At 41.8% G+C, this 17,149-nt stretch overlaps 5 protein-coding genes across 5 annotated transcripts, besides 1 other annotated feature; 1 reads left to right on the top strand and 4 right to left on the bottom strand.

Moving 5' to 3' along the window:
- Positions 1-812: 812 nt before the first annotated feature.
- BEWA_046150 (hypothetical protein) lies at positions 813-2,723 on the bottom strand (the record flags this gene model as incomplete). The annotated part of the gene is made up of 1 exon (XM_004831546.1): positions 813-2,723. The coding sequence occupies one exon, from the start codon at positions 2,721-2,723 to the stop codon at positions 813-815; it is 1,911 nt and encodes a 636-aa protein (XP_004831603.1).
- Positions 2,724-4,171: 1,448 nt separating this feature from the next.
- Positions 4,172-6,064, bottom strand: BEWA_046140 (hypothetical protein; the record flags this gene model as incomplete). Its single annotated transcript, XM_004831545.1, has 2 exons — positions 4,172-4,998; positions 5,032-6,064. 2 exons carry the CDS (start codon positions 6,062-6,064, stop codon positions 4,172-4,174), a joined length of 1,860 nt encoding a protein of 619 aa, XP_004831602.1.
- A 1,222-nt stretch (positions 6,065-7,286) lies between these two features.
- On the bottom strand, positions 7,287-8,680 carry BEWA_046130 (hypothetical protein; the record flags this gene model as incomplete). The annotated part of the gene is made up of 2 exons (XM_004831544.1): positions 7,821-8,680; positions 7,287-7,730 (listed from the first exon to the last, which is right to left on the bottom strand). The coding sequence occupies exons 1-2, from the start codon at positions 8,661-8,663 to the stop codon at positions 7,287-7,289; spliced, it is 1,287 nt and encodes a 428-aa protein (XP_004831601.1). The 5' UTR covers positions 8,664-8,680.
- A 1,193-nt stretch (positions 8,681-9,873) lies between these two features.
- Positions 9,874-12,360, bottom strand: BEWA_046120 (conserved hypothetical protein; the record flags this gene model as incomplete). The annotated part of the gene is made up of 1 exon (XM_004831543.1): positions 9,874-12,360. One exon carries the CDS (start codon positions 12,358-12,360, stop codon positions 9,874-9,876), a length of 2,487 nt encoding a protein of 828 aa, XP_004831600.1.
- Positions 12,361-13,609: 1,249 nt separating this feature from the next.
- Positions 13,610-17,035, top strand: BEWA_046110 (hypothetical protein; the record flags this gene model as incomplete). Its single annotated transcript, XM_004831542.1, has 1 exon — positions 13,610-17,035. The coding sequence occupies one exon, from the start codon at positions 13,610-13,612 to the stop codon at positions 17,033-17,035; it is 3,426 nt and encodes a 1,141-aa protein (XP_004831599.1).
- Positions 16,550-16,602: a sequence feature (CT-rich).
- Positions 17,036-17,149: the final 114 nt, after the last annotated feature.

Raw genomic sequence — 17,149 nt, 5'->3', positions numbered from 1 at the left:
GCCAGGTACAAGTGGTGGCCCTTGGGAGGACCCACCAACGCCCCTATACGTCAATGCAATGAGTGGAGCGTAGCGGAATGAATGCGGACTGCAAAGTAGTGAATGTGTGAGCTGGCAGAGTATCCTACGGAGTAGGTATAATGGTAAGTCCCGAAGAATGAGGGACTCTGCGACCTCTGGGAGCCTAAGTAGTATATCATGAGTATACACAGTATGGGAGCCCAAATGGTCGCTAGAAAACTAATGCAAGGATATTCTACTGCTAAATGGAGTCTATATGGCGAACATAGGAGAGCTGTATAGCTTTGAATGGTTGTTGGTAGATATACATCGTACTCGTTTTGACGCTCTTGACTCAATGGTGATCTCTACGCTGTACAAGAGGGAGAAGCCAGGCTCATAATGACACCTTTGAAGTAGGAGCGTACGCGATTCTACTATTCTAGGCTCCCTCTGTTCGCCAGTCCTTTGCTTTGCTATGGACATAGCCACCCATTCGCTGCGCTCATGGTACACATACTACGCTCGCATAATACAAACACACAGCTAAACCTTACGATGGACCACCTAGTTGGTGTGTACGGTGGCGATTAAAACGATGGATTGACCTTTTGGCAGGGAATGCAAGCGCCTCTGCTCCCTGTAACGCATGCAGAAGCCAGTGTGCATGCGAGGTCAGGTTAAATCCAAAGAGTAGCTTCTACCTCCTACCAAGGGTAGGGACATTTTTTCTACAGTACTGCTTTCCAGAGACAAAGTATTATACATACGGGTTGTTAGGAGGTCACAGGGTGGTGGACTTCCCAGGGGAACTACACTAGAGTTGCTGATGGAGGTGCAGAGTTTCTCATTTCCTGAAGCTTCCTATCATAATCATCTTCTGTAAGATCTCTCCATTCCTTGCCCTTTTGCTCAAAGTACAATGTGCTGGAGACTCCGTTGGTCTGAATTCCCAGGGCAAGGAGAGCTGCGGAGCCCTTTGCTATGAGTGTCGCAAATGTACATCTCTCCCCTTCCTTGGCATTCCAGACGCTTGTACCTGCCTCAACTACGGCTAAGATCATCTCACTACTGTTCACGGGGTCATAGTCTTTGTTTTTGACTCCGTTCTCGCCTTCTTCCTCAGTGACCTCGACGTTTCTTCTGTCCGGTTTAGCGATGTCCAAAGTAGTTGGAATGACACTTCCGGTATCTTTAGTGGGTGAAAGAATTGTTCTATCTTCCTCCATTAACTGTTTAAACTCGGCGCCGCTGACTGCAGTCCATTTTCCATCTGCAAATTTACGGTATCCTTCCATCAGTCTTTCACCTCTCCTGAATCTATATAGAGCTCCTACGGGTCCCTTTGGTTTTATATAAAGGGTTGCTGAGGAACAAGAGTCGTGTGGGTACCTGCCTTTCCAAACGACTTGGCCGTCGTATAAAAGCGTGTTGGTAGACTTGGCGCTCTTTTCTGTGAGTTTAAGCACTGTCATAACGTCTTCCTCAACTTCCTCTACCTCGAATATGGATGAGTCGACCTTGGAGACGAATGAACTCGTTGGTTTGGACTCTTGAATCTCCTCCGAGAATGGGTCAGAGTTGGGGAATAATTTCTTTATTTCCTCCGCCTTCTTGAAGCATTCCTCCGTCGGTAATTCTCTAAAAGAGTCGCCTACTTTCTTGAATCCCTTGACTTCTACTGGAGCGTCCTCTAATCCAATGTCTAGGAGAATTACGTCCCCGTTTGCCACTACAGTTACACTCGTGCATGTATCGCCTTCAGAGGCATCCCAGAGTAAATCCTTGAGAAATACAACAGATTCGATCTCTGGACAGTCTTTTGGAAAGTACTTTCTGCATATAAGTCCTCCATTATCACGGATAACGCTCTGTATCATATCCTCGTCTGGGCGGAGTAGGTCGAGTTTGCAACGAAGTCTAGTTCCCCTTTCCAACTCTCGCAGTCTCGCATTAAACATCCTAAGTCTAATCTCTTTCCAGCTTCCGTCTACTCTCTCAAAGCATTTGGGAATTTTCTGTTGGTCGTCCTTGACCTCCAACGCGAGGAGCATTGAATCTCCCCTTGTAGAAATCCTGGCACCCAGACATCTTTCCACCCCAAAGGCTTCCCAGACTTCTTCCTTGCCGTATAATACGGCAGAGATGTAAAAGTCGTCGTTTGGGGAGTATTCCTTAAAGGAAACTCCGTAGGAATTGCCTCCACAAAGGTCCATCTTTGTCATATCAGGATCGGTAAGATCAAGAATAACGGGATTTCTATGCTTGCGTTTCTCTATCAAATCCTTCATTTTCCTTTCATATACCTTCTCGTTTGAGTCCCACTCTTTGCCATCGCGGTAGAGAAAGAGAGTGCGATCCCCGCCATTCTCCCTATACTGCACTGTTGCCAGTTCCGGTTTACCTTCATCAAAGTAGATTTTGGCCGATAAACATGAACCTCTATAGTTCCTCCAGATTACTTCCTCATCGCACTCGAGTTTTTTGGCTACAGTGCCTTCCTTAGCGGTCAACTTGAGGACCTCTATGCCATTCTCTTCTGTCTCCTCGATGTCAAAGAGGGAGGCATCAACCTTGGAAACTAGGTCAGATGAGGGAGTAGACCCATCCTCTGGTTGAGTGGCTGGCTTAGTATCACAATAACTGTCCTTTGGAGGCACACAATCGCCGCAATAACCTAATCCAACCAGACAGAATGCATAGAGTAGTATTAGGACCCTCATTTTCCCCAACGACCTTGCTCCCATATAGTTTGCAAGAATTCGGAATTATAGACTATTATGACCCTGTCTATGACCCTAGTCTGTACAAAAGACGAAAGGAAGAGGATGTCTATTCCTGCAAAGACCCCATTGGGACGGCGGATAGACGGAGTGTTTGGCGATTAATTGGCCGAGGACCCGGGGTTTATGGTCTGTAAAGAGCTCGGTCTCTTTCATTCCAGGAGTTTTACCAACTGTGAATCTGCCAGACTGTCAGGGTCCTCCAGAAATATGGTAGGAACATGGTCACTCTTGAGAGCCCCGGAACAAACCATTTGCGTTGTTACCAGCAGTTGCAGAGGAGTATATTCGTTCTTTTAGATTATGCCTAGTCTATACACATCCGAAAATTCTGGTGACCATGGGAAAACGAGGAGGAAGAAGTGGGATGGATGGCACAGGGGTCAAGGAAGAAGGTTTTCTGGGCTCATAACACTTTATTTTGGTACCAAAAGGGTAAAAGTAGCACTCTAGCTGTACACCTAAATGGTCAGAGAGTACAAGTTTGTGGGAAGGTTGTCTAGACCTAGACCTTGGCTATAGGTGGCTCCAGCAGTATTTATGTCCAGAATTTACTGAAAAACAGTCTAAAACCATCGATAAAGTATTTAGACAGTGACTCGGATGAAAAGGGAGAATACCATTAAAGTAACAAATTGGGAGGTTTTGTGGATACGGAGCGTCGTATTCCTACAGTTTCCGCATTAAAATTGGCAAAGGATTAAACCTGTGAGGTTAAACTGGTGCTGTAGTCGGTAAAGGCTTCAGATACTTGTGCATGCAACGTCCCTCCGCTTTCCTGTGGTATACCATCAGTGGCTGTACTCAGGAAATGTGAAAACCACCAGCTAAACTAGGAGGAGCATGGGTATGAGTGACAGTCAGGGAGCCTAAAGAAGAGTGATGAAGACTCTATTAGCCTAGTGAGTAGAGGAGAGTGGCTAGTACATAGAGTATAGGAGCCTGTATTCTCCAGATTCTTGTGACTTACTTCTGCATTATCATTGGCAGATGGAGGAATGAGTTACCATTATGAGAAATGTTCAGTACGGTACTCTAAATGCTCACTAGAGAGACGAAAGTGGTGGACATGAAATTCACCCTCTGGTGGATGAACACCTGCATGCCATTGCTGGTTGGCCTACTCATCCTGTAGGAACTCTTGCTCGACCTTTAGTGAGCCTTTTGGGACTATCAACCAGTTTACAAATTCTCAGAACTCCACCGATCACCTCATCCGTTCTTCCTTCCGTTATACTCCAGTACCTACTAGACGGAAGAACTCCTTTCAGTCGCTTTAGTCCCTCATTCTTCGGGACTTATCATTCCAGCAGATTTGTAGTTCATATACCATACATTCTACTGCGTTTAATTACAAAATGAGCGGTCCATTTGTATTTATAAAAATGCTAGTCTTCATCTTTGGGAGGTACGGCGGACCATTCTGTGCATAGTTTTCTAGAGAGGCTCATCTCGAGAATTTTGCTCTGGAAATCCTCCTCCGGTAGTGCCATCCACATCCCGCAAATATTCTCAAAGTACTTTGAGTTTTTATCATTTACGCTAATGAGGAGTAGTGGGAAGCTCAGCTCATTGTGATACAATTCGCAGAATACACATCTTTCATCTCCAGAGGCTTTCCAGAGCGTCTCTTCTCCATCCTTCACTTCCACTACGGAGTAGCCAGGATTTGGAACATGCGAGCTGAATGGTACACCGAATAGTTCAAGCGAAAAGACCTTTTTCTCTTCGCCATCCTCCTTGTCTTCCAATCGCATGACAATGTCGCCCTTTGGTTCAACAATTGTCCTCATTGCCCTAATCTTCTCTGCATGTATTCCACCGCAGTCAAACCACTCTCCATTTATACGCTCATAGTATTCGTCACGGGTTCCGGAAGGTGAAATTTTTACCACGAGAGCAATGTCAGGTTGACCGTTTTTCAGGTAAACGATGCACTGCGCGCATTTGTGGCTTTCATCGCCTTCCCAGACAGTTTCCTGACCGTTTAGAATCCTAGTAACTGGGTATTTCCTCCTCGGAATGATCATTCTCCTGTGAATCCTGTCGTAGCAATACTCGAAGAAACTGACAAGCGACTCGTCTGGATTCGCGATATCCAGAGTATGTCCCGGAGTCGATGCTCCAAAAGGTGATATTGTGGTTTGCTTGTCGTCACCTTCCACATTCCCGGGCGACTCTTTGGAGCAACTAGCGCCAACTGGCTCTGCCTGTTCTGGGTATAAGATATGTACCATTCAAAAAATACCTGCGCAAAAGCAATTGGGTGATCCGCTGCTGGAAAGAGCGGCTTCGCCTTCCTGCAGGTCTCCTGGAAGGCCCTTGTCCATCTTGTAAAACCTCGTCTCATAGTCGTCATTGACGATGTCCATCCACCTTCCTCCGACTTTAACGAAGCATTTGTTCGGTATACGGCCGGGATGGATCCTCATGATGGGAGAGTGTCCCTCCTTTTCGTAGATGAAGCAGGACCTGAAATCGTCACCAGCTCTGGCGGTCCAAATGGGAGAGTCGCCTTCTACGACAAAGATGATGTTTTGGCCCCTAATTTTAATTAACACAGAGCTTGTAACTCCAGTAGGTGAGGTTACTCGTCTCATGGTCACGAGGGACCTATTGGGATTTGAAATGTCAAGAATGAAATCGGAGGCATCTGAGGAACCTGCAGAGGCTGCATCTTTTGATTGACCTCCAGTCCTCTGGTAAGGGTTCGTGACGCCAATAGGTCCGTAGAGGCTGGGGGAAGCCTGCAACGGACCCCCAGGGGACTCTGGAAATGCACCAGTCTCGTTAATCTCACCGACCTTTTCACTAAATTGCTCCAGTGTGATATTCTTCCACTCTCCGTTCACATTCTCAAGACGCTCAATCCTGGTCTCGTTCTTGACCTTTAGCCAGAGGCTGATGATACAAGTCTTGCAACTGTAGAAATGGACGATTATGCACCTTGTATCATTTTCTGATTGCCATATAGTGGTATCATCGTTGACTACACAGGCGATATGGAAGCCTTGCTTTGGTGTTATTTGTTGGTGGCTTAATCTGGTGTACTGGCGCTTCTCTACCTCGACCCTATCATGGTTTGGGTTTGTCAAGTCGAGAATTATGGGAGCAGAGTCTTCATCTTCATCAGAGTCTCCTGAAGATGAAGGTGGTCGGTTGGCACTTGCACATTGCGATGTAGACTCTGGCTTTGAGACTGGCAAAGAGCGTCCCTCATCATCTCCGCAACGACAAAAGTTTACTAATGAGAGTATGTATAGTATGGTTATGACATTCATCTTTGTGACGTGAACTGCAGTCTGTTTAAAGTGATGCCAAGTCCCCTTACAAAACTCTCATGCATGGGGTATGGTTTTGTAAATTTAATGGGAATCAGCTATCCCTTGACCTTTTGGAACATTTATAGCGTATACTGATTAGTAGTTTGTGCTAATGATCACGTGACAAGTTCTGTAAATTCGAGACGGGTCGTCAAAATCCCTTGTCACTCACCAGAGATTTGATGGTCCATCTAAACTTGTCTGTTTTGTCTAGATGCTGTGTATGGATGATAAAAGTAGTTTGAATGCATTTTTAGTTATTTACACAGGTAGGTAGTCAACGGCATGTGAATTTTGGTCCCAATTGGTGGGACAAGTAGGATGTCCCTACGGAGAGATTTTGTCTGCATGCTCACCTTTTAGACTTCACAATCTCTTATGGTTACCATCTGCACTAATTTTATAAGAAGGTCTTTTGTAGTTAGTAATGGCTCCGGTTTGTCCAGGAGTCAAACTTCTCAGGTGGCTACCTTGGTCCTGTGTTGGCTTACCATTTGGTTGACCTGCAGGAATGTTACCATGTTCGATAGCTTGAGTAGGACTGGGTGAAGAATGTTTTGAAAAAATCTTGAAGAGTACCATTCCCCTGCAGGATTTTGTTTTGTTCCTCTTGGGGCTGTTTTCTCGGTATTCTCCCTTTTAATATTCAATGATATATAGTTTTGGTTTCCATTGTCAAATCTAAATGTAAAAAACAAACAATTTCACCGTATTCGGCCTCCAAAATGCTGGTAGAACCATTCCTTATTTCACTCACATGATTCCTTGTCATGAAACAAAATGATTTTGATTTCATTATTCCGGTAAAACCAATGGCTGCTGGTCCATAAATAGCGCTTTCACCATGTCTTTTTAATGAAAAGGGATGTCAACAAGGTCTTCTCTGATTCTTATTACCATGAACCTTTAAACGGTTTGCATGTACATTTCATAGTCTAAGGGTTTTACAAGTTATAGAATAGTAGAGTGTATGAGAAACAAACGAGTGTTATAACAGTCCAGATATTCTCTGGACGACTCTATATATTCCTGCCTACTGGCAGATTTACTGCATTAATGGTGAGCATATCCATCCAAAGGATGAATGAGTACTCTTTAAATGGCCATTATATTGTACAATTAAAGCATTTTGCTCTGATTCACAGAGTTTATGAGTAGTGGCTAGTATGTTGTATCATTATCAAGAACCTTTCATACTAGTTAGTTTCTTATTAAACTCACTTTTATCCTTGAGCTTATACCAGTCTCCAGCTATCTTCTCATAATATTGGTGCTCAGGAGTTTGACCCTTATTTATGGTAATCATGAGTAGATAGGAACTCCCCTTGGAATACAAACGTATAGATCTAAATTCCTCTCCCTCTGAAAGCTTAATAACTGGTATCCCATTATTAAGAATGTAGTCTATCTTGAAACCTTCCTTTGGAGAAAAGTCCTTTTGTGTTACTCCACCTCCATAATTCTTATTTTCATTCACAACTATTTCGTCCTCGTCAGGTTTGGAAAGATTTAAAGCGCAATTTGTAAGAGGTCTAGATGGAGCCGGAGGTTCTTCATCTTCCTCTAAAATTTCAGATTTACCGGTGGAACCATTTTCAGAGTTTGTCCTGTTATCTTTACGGGGCTGTAAATCAAAATGGGACTACCCATCATTCTGTGCAGAGTCTTCATCAACAGACGTTCCTTTCATTGTCTTTAGTTGCAGATTAAACACATGTTCAGGAATGCCACTCCATACTGCTCCATTTTTCTTATAGTACTTTGGCTTAGCGTTTCCATTGTTATCTTTGATATCTAAATAGAGGATTTCTCCACTAGATGAGTAAGACTTTGCAAGTTCGCACTTCTCATTAGCTCCTTCAGCTGGTTTCCAAAGAGTACTTTTATTGTAAACAACTGAGGATATATGATGACCTTCCTTTGGAGTATATGTCTTTGTTATTGTTCCACGATGAGCAGACTCAATTTTTGTGATTTCAGATGCGTTAGGTTTAAAAAGATCTAGAGAAATAGTAGTATTAACCTGCTCAGCTGAATGAGTACCTACTTTCTGTGAAGATTCTTTGGCTGTTTCTGTAGATGATTTCTTAGGTTCAGGAGAAGTATGATCAGCAGTTTGAGCATTATCTTCAGTAGAAGCGGCAGAAGTAGCTTCAGAGCCTTTCTTCTTTGCCTCATTAAACTTATTGTTAAATGTCGTAAAAGGTAGGCTGTTCCACATTCCACCCACATCCTCAAAACAGTTGATCTTCGTATTTCCGTCTTTTACGACATATAAAGCCAAGAGTTTTGTCTCTTCATTGGAATAGACTTCTATGCTCTTACAACCATCCTTGGGGATCCATCGGGACTTCCATAACTGTTTATCTCCATACTTGACCTTGTTTATACGAAATCCATCCTTTGGGGTGTACCTCTTGCTCTCTAGTCCAGAGTATTTACTAACATTAACTTTCGTTTTATTTGAGTCTGGTTTTAAAATGTCAAAGGTAACCTTCTTTTCAGACCTCACTAGCTTTATAAATAAGATTGTATAAAGCAGTGAGGATAATCTCATCCTCACCCTGAAGGCCTAAGAATGATAAAAAGGAAGAGGAATAGAGACCACACATGGGGGTGAAGGAAGACTAAATGAGCAAACCCCCTCCGTATCCATATGAACTCTTTACTTTGGTAGGCTAAATGTGAAAATTGCGGCTTAAAATATTTTTATCATATTCACATTCCAAATATATCCATGAATGGCCGTACTTGCGAGCTTCACCGCAGGAACAGTTACAGTCTATTCCTACAAGATCCTTACCTTGATGGATCATGCTCCTCCAACTACCCTCGGAATTTGGAAAAATTCAAGCCATAATCCTGGCGGTAGTCGTATTTTTTGAAAACAAGTAGCTTACCACACGCAAAAGAGGTCTAGAACCAACATTCTTGGAGAGCCTTGTCTCGTTTTTGGCCTCTAATACTCGATCATGGTGACCCCGCAGACTGTAACATTGGAGATAATTACTCGTGTAAGTCAAAAATCGACGGGTCTCCATTCCTTGCCACACTTCTCAAAGAATCTCCCTGAAGATACCTCCGCCAGAATCATCTCCAGCACTTCTCATCACCACGTTTATAGAAAATACAAAGAGAACAATCGCCGTTTCCATAGGACTAGGATTGCTTTGGCTTCTCGCTGGTGGAGGTCTCTGAGGGCGAATCAGAGATATCAGATCTTCCTTTTCTTTTCTTTATTTCATCAGTAACATCTTTTTAAAAGTACCTGGCATGAATCTTGTTAGATACCGATTTTTTGAACAAGATAGGGACAACTGGCCTACCAAACAGTTTACCACAAAAAAGGCCTTTTGGTTCTGGTACTGGAATACTACAAAAGTAGCATGCAAAGCCATGAAAAGCGCTTTTACTAGAAATGTTAGAGCTGAGATTCAGACTAACAAGGAGTTCCTCTTTATTGTTTATGAAGATGCTCCTCCCGAGGATGACCCCTTCTTTGACCTTTCACTCATTCACAAGGAATATCCCACACATAACCACCTTTTAAAGGGAGCGTACATTTTTCAACTATACGCCACTATAAATGCAGTATTTTCACGACTCTGCAAGTTCCGATAGCATGGATCATCTCAAGTTGTTTTACTTCTGTGCATGCCCTTTGGTCCTCCGGTTAGTGCAATGGTTTTTCAGGATGTCACCTTTGCATGCATAGAAATTATAAATGTTTAAAAATTATTTGTCCCGATAAAATTCATTAGAGGCATTTAGAGAGTTGATGGAATCTGGGTTTCCTTTTCTGCTGAACTGCTCTCATTCTTTATGTGGATGGAAGAAAGACCCTTTCCATTCTTGTCGTAACAAGTGCAAACTATCTCTTTGACGTCCTTTTCTGCAAAGGTGTCCTTGTTAAAGATCCACAGGGATCTCAGCTCTCCGGCAAACGTTGGCTTTGGAAAGAGTTCCAGATCTGTCTTTGGTTTGAAGGTTCTCTGGGAAGTAATGGACCTGTCATAGCATCTAATCAAGAGTTGGTATGGGTTCTCGGCTGCCTTGTCACCCTCTGCTTTATACATTCTCTGGTCTCCCTCCAAGAAGTGCTCTGGGACGTAGCTTGGACAGTGGAATCCTACACTGTTTGTATCGTCAATAGTGTAACTACATTCTCTTCCGGAATCCCTACCATCTTCATCTACAAATACTCCCTTCTTTACGCTACAACCACTCAGCCTCTGAGGTCTATACCCCGGGTCTACTGCTATGACTGCGTATGCGTTTCTGCTCTTCTCCCATTCTTCACTTGTCACATCACGACCGCAGATAAAGTAGAGCGGTTTAACATGGTCACTCTGTATCATCTTATCTTCATCAAATATTATCTCTAGGTCCACATCAGTCTCTGGTTTCTTGAGTATACTGATTCCCCTAGCCGCAAACTCCTCTCCAAATTGCACAGTCTCAATGGTCCTGGGATCCATAAATCCGTCACTCACATTCTTGTAGACAGTATTCTTCCCATTTGGGAACAGGGTCGGTAGATGTGGTCTATAGTATTGAAAAAATTCCTTGCACGAAATCTTGATACTATTTCTGCCATCGGCTTGTACCATGTAAAATATAGACTCTCCACTGTCGTCGACCTTGTCTTTCACAATAACCGTACCGTCCTTGTCAATCTCAGTTTCCTTGTTGTGAAGGTACATCCTTATCATCTGAGATGGGTCCAGTATCCCCTCACCCCTTTTGGCATCTTCATTCCTCAGCATGTAAACTGGGTTAAAGTTTATGGCGCCGTCTTTTATAGTGAATTCCTGTTTTTCTTCAGCTATACTTACAGAGACTGACATGTCCCCGTCCTCAGTATCAATAGGCTTGTAGTAGCAGTCCTTGCAACTCCCATTGGGGTCATCAACCCTCTCAAAGAATTTTTCGTCAAATTCTAAAGTCTTATCATATCCAAAATGCTCAAGTGGTCTAGCCACCAACGACTGTACAGTGCCCGAAGAAAAGAGAGTGCATGTCTTCTTGTCGGAATCCAGAGACTCGGGGTCATAAAAGTTGCATAGGGGAGAGACTGTAATATCCATCCAGGTAGTTTTATGACCGTCATCCTGAGGAACCTTGGTATAGCACGAGACTGTAACTGTTTTGTATGACGACGATGTTGATAGGTCTAAAATTTTCACTGAGCTGGTCATCCTTACCAGTCGTGTGTCCTTTACAATATCGCTAATCTTCACAACTTTGTTTCCCAGGTAAACCTCATTGAGGCAGTCGTTTGGGTATATGATATTCTTGTTTGTTGGTACGTCTACCAGTACTCTTGAATTGGTCCTAGTGTCAATTTGGACTAGATCCACAGATTCTCCAAGGCGGTTTGTCTTTTTGCCAAATTCCTGGTTTATGTTAAGTCCAGGGGTGTCTGATGAAAGAGGTGAACTGTACCTCAAGTTACAATTTGGATTGTTTCTACAGTGTATTTTTACATCTAAATTCTCATTTACTACATTTTCATTTTTCAAATCGATCTTGTGCATTCTGTTCGTAACTCGATGCTTAGATACATGGTCAGTGATGTCCTGATATTCCACTTTAGTAAGGGGATTAATGTAAGTCTTAGCTTTTGGTTCTTCATTCAAGATACTTTGTCCATCGTTAAGAATAAGATCGGAGTTCTTACACTCTGTGATTGTCTCAATTCCTGGTCTGGCAGGTCTATAGTATGATACAACTTTATCCTCTGGTAGGTGCAGAGCGTCAAGGACGAGGTGCTCCGTTTTACCAATAATATGTTCCAGTCTAGGCATCACATTCACCTGGATCTTGGAGAAGACTATGGGTCCCCTATCCTCAGTTATAGCAATACAATCAAAGTGTAGTCTCACTATCTCACTCCCTTTTATCGGACTAGTGTAGTGGAGATTGTAATTCACTTCATCAAATTGAGTTACTTGAATCTCTGGGACTGCATCCTTGATGCTCTTTACTTCTCTCTCCTGTTTGAGGTTCTTTTCATCTGACTCTAAAAGGCTGTTTTTCACATAGTACCCTCCCTTGTCCAGTGGAACTGGAATTGTATCATATCCATAAATGTTATGTAGACACCAGAGAGTCACGTGTTGGTGCGGGTATAAATCATATTCGTCGTAGTGGAAGATGCTTTCTGAGATTGAATCATGGTCATCAGAACCTGCTACTTGAAGCACGTTCCAGGTGCAAAGTACGTAGAGTCCTACCATTCCAAATACCTTCATCTTGGCGTTTGGTCAGAACAAGTGCATGTACAAATCAGAGTTATTACCTCAGGAGATTGACTCTAGAGGTGTTAATTGAAACATTTCAGTTATAATATAGTAACAAAATCAAATGTCTTGAGTGCATGTACTTGTTTACGTGTGCCGTTTTTAGCCTCTGCCCTTGCGGATCTTCAGCTTCTTGTTCTCTGTAGATTTCAAGGATATTGGTCTGATTATAAGAATGTAGTATTTGTGCACAAGATGGCTAGATATGTGTCTCTGGTGGATGTCATAATCAGATCTTGCGAGTAGAGACACCACCAACAGATTGAGTACATCATGGTCCCTGATTCTGCTATGCAAATGCATGTGAAGAACTTGAGTATTTATTGTGCTGTTTTGAGGTATATTTGGTGGAATGTACTGCATTAATGGTGATCAATCTATCCATCCATGGGATGAATGAGTGTCCATACAATGGACTTTCTACCGAAAAATAATCCTCTTTTGGGATACAATAATTGTGGACCTATCATGGGTTAATGGCATATTTTTAAAATTGTAGAATCTATTTGCCCATTACTAAGCTCCCTTTCTGCATGCACTCTTGGAAGGGCAATAGCATCCTTGGAATGGAGCTCACAGATGTGAGATACAGAGCCACTATTCAGATTTTAGATATTTACATTGCCAGCTTTGGGCATAAATGCTAGTCTTAAAACGATTGTATTCAGAATTATCAACTGCATTTTTCATTCTTTACCAGGGAGGTGTCAAGAGATAATCGTTGAACCTGGACAGATCCCTGTATTAGTATTTTAATTCTATTATGGGCATGGCAAGAAGACAGTTGCCACTGACTGCCATCATTTTCGACGAGTACTTGAGAAAGCTCTTTTCCTTTTGTTCTAACGAGTGCTATAGTCGGTACTTTTTCCCTCAAAAGGAGTGTACAGTAGAAACAAGACTCTCCATCTTTAGCATTCTATAGGTCTTTTCTGGTCTGGGTACTAACTGCTGAGTGACTGTGTTATGGACTCGGTGGAAGTTGATGATTGGATAGACGAACTAATTTCTACTGACGTGAGTGTTGATTGTACTACAGACGACTGCCTTGATAGTTGCTCATCTTGTTCTGTGGATAATCTCTCTGACGGTGAGCTAGTTGTGAGGGAGGATGAATGGGATGTGAGTATTAAACAGAGAGTATTAGGGATAATTTTTGAGGAACACAAAGTGGAATGTTAGAAAGAAGGTGACATTATGAATGTCTCAAAAAGGCATAGATATAAAGTACAAATGCCCTTCTAACCAAACTAGTAGTACAGGTACCTGTAAGGATGATCAATCTATACAGGCCGATAAGGGGAACCTTGAAGGAGCTCCATACTATGGATATGTTACTCACAGTTCCACTGGGAAAAGGATAGGAACGCTTACCTATGGTGGAAGGTCCCTTGAGATAGAAGATGGTAAAAGAACTGCATTTTCCACAAAGTATCATAATTTAGAGAAAGTGACTACATATTACTATACAAAGAATGATAATAGCAGCGATAACATAAATGTACCTCTTATCCTAAGAATTTTTAATAGAGGAGGACCATATTACTTGTACCTAAACCTTGGTGGAGACCATACAAAATGGAAGCGGGTTCCTCTGAGTGATAACTTTAAGATTCCTACAGACAATACTACAAATAAAGAACTAACTAACATCCTAGAGAGTCAGACGTGTATACTTTACAAACTACATAAAATTGATATATGTAATGATGGAAATAGTGATATTAATCCGTACACATGTCCTGTTTGTGACAAGGCTACAGTATGGTCAAATGCAGAGAGACATGTGAACTCCATTGACTGTTACAAAATATTTTGTCATGTCCTACTAGATGATGGTAATAAAATTATACATCCAGTAACTTATGAAAATGAACTTATTGTGTACAGGAACAATGCTACTAACAAATGGAAACCGCTTTCAGTCAGTAAGAGCGATTGTGATTATCTCTCCGTCTATTACTGGGAAGGAGATAGTAAGCGTAATAATCCTCTCCTGATAGAAGTTAAATTTAGCGGGAAATCTACTTGGTACGAGAACAAGAGTGCAGGTGGAAATAACAAGATATGGAATAAAGTTCAAGATCAGTATAAGGGAGTACTTGCTACAGAGAATGGTCTAAAGACCAAACTTGACTACCTTAATTGCACACTCAATAATGCTGTTAGGATTAACTTAGGACTAGATTCTGGTTGTCATGATTCTAGGGATAGTAATCATAAAAGTAGAATCAAAACCCGTCACAATGGAACTGTCGATAAAGCTCTTCTTCTTTCGGCCTATGAATACACTAGTAGCGAACATGGTGGAGGACCATTTTCCGTGGCAGAATCGTTTGTTCAGGATGCAAGACAGATTTTTGGTAATACTAAGTTCTTCAAGGGTATTGCAAAGGTTATTGTCTATGCTTCATCCTGCGATGCCACGAATCCATTCTTGCTTTGTATAGAATCAAATTGTAATGAATACAAATGGTACTGGAAAACAAAGTTAGGGAATAACTGGGAACTCTATCCCCAGTTCTCTAAGCAGTCTCCTAAGGATGTTAAGAGTCAAATCGGAGGAATTTTCAATAGCGTGAAAGATCCTCTCGGAGTAAAACCATGTCCTACCAAAACCCCTCCTTCCACTGGCCTTAAGTTAGACATTAAAAGGCAGCCGACTGGTGACGAACTTGAGAGTATTTATTATGACTCCAGTTCTGATGATATTCCCATTCTGGTTACTAAGGATACTAACAATCTTCCAAAGGGTTTCTTCAGAGTTACCCACCAGACAACCTCAGATATAGGACATTTTACGGTAAGTAATACACTTAAGGACGGAGATGGTATAAGAAGGAGCAAACGATCTGTAGATTGTGTTTCTGTTTATTTTGGAAGTTCGAAGCCTGATTTACCCATCCTACTTGAAGTGAAGGATGAGACCAACGAAACAAAGTATTATTCTCGTACTGAAGTCACCGGAACGAGCCAGGGTAATTGGGCACAACAAAACGATTATGATAAGCTAACATCTAATGAGCTAAATGACATGCTTGATGACCAAAATGGTAAGAGGAATAGCACAATACCAATTGACCTCAAGACTCCCGAAGTTCTTGAACCATTCTATAAGGCCATTAAGGTAAAGACTACAACTACTCCGCACCTTGAGAAAAGGAGATATGTAACTCCATTGTTACCTGGACCTGAACTTCCCCAAGGAGCCAGAAAGGATTACGAAGTAAAATCCTATCTTATAGAGAGTGGTCAAGGTGCAAAAATATCTAGGGTCGTTTATGGCAGTAATGAAACTACTGGTATCGAGCCTCCTAAAGATAAAGTTTCTCAACTTAGGATATATCAATGGAAGAATGACTCCAGTCTACCCGATAAGGTGCCTCTCCTAGTTGAGTTCATTAGTAGTGGTAAATCTGAGTGGTTTGAGAATCTTGATAAAAAGAGTCTTGCCTGGCAAGGAGCTGACTCTAAGGACTCACAAAAGTTTTACAAGAGTACTTCTCCTCCACAATATCCGTATCAATTTGACCCCTCGTTCACTAATGAGCTCGATAAGGTTAGCTGTCATATTCATCATACTGTTAGTATAAATATATCCAAGAATAGTGGAATGTTGTATTGTCATGATATGTGTAAGTCAAGGAGGATAAAGGTTGATAAAGAGAAGGGTGGAATATTTTATGGATATACTGGTTATGAACACACATCTGCAATCAAAGGTCAGGATAATTTTACGCTTACTTCCATAGTGTATAATAAAAAGAAACAAAATGTGAATAATAACGTAGAATTCCCTCTCAAAGATGTCAAACAGGTGACTGTTTATTTTCCGGTTTGCAATCCAATGGTTCCTGTTATGATATACATAAACTATGATGTTACAAAGAATAACAGTCATGGAAAGAGTATGTGGCTAAAGAATGAAGATAAAGAAGGAAACTGGGATAATGTTAGCAGTACAATCCCTGGAGATGATAAAGAGAATCTTATTAAAGAAGCAATTCAAAAGATTCTTGATGGTGTAAAAAGTAATCTAAACTTATGTCCAGGATCTCCTAAAGAGTCTAAATCACATTCACAACCACATTCTGATGGAGGTCCCGCTGGAGAACTAGGTACATACCCTGAAATTAGTAATGAAGAAGATGTAAATGAACAGGAGGAAAAAGAAGAAGAGGAAGAAGACGAAGATAAAGCATCCAGTGAAGACGACGATTCTACTCAAGCTGAAACTCTTAAACCTAAATCTCTTCTCCCCGCTAAGTCTCAAAGTGTTGGTAAAGTTGGAGCTAGAGGAGACACTGGTAAAGAACTATTTAAAGCAATCGGTGAAACAGTTAGGTTTGGATCGACTATTGCTGATTTAACTCTTGGCTTGGTTAAGGATGTTTTTGCTAGTCGATCTCCTGATCAAACTACTGCTAAAGCTTTAGCTCAATCCTCAGACTCTACTCTTGGAGATGGTCTTGCTCGTTCTGGTGAAGCTCCTGAGGAAAAGTCTCCTGATATAAAGACTATTTCTATTATTACCTCTTCTGTTCTTGGTGCCTCAGGTTCTCTTACTGGATTTGGCTGGTGGATATATAAACGTTCTAAAGGAGACCCTTGGGTTCGACAAATTTAGGAGTCTATGGAGATACTCTACTAGCTTGGATACTGAATAGTTGGTCTTAATTTGTTGGTTTGTTTTTGTTTCATGTTTGTTACTTCTGCTCCTGTTAGGTCATTGTCTATAGTA

The sequence above is a fragment of the Theileria equi genome, assembly GCF_000342415.1.
Source record: "Theileria equi strain WA chromosome 4 map unlocalized gcontig_1105316255041, whole genome shotgun sequence".
Lineage (NCBI taxonomy): Eukaryota > Apicomplexa > Aconoidasida > Piroplasmida > Theileriidae > Theileria > Theileria equi.
This window is presented reverse-complemented; position numbering and strand designations above follow the sequence as displayed.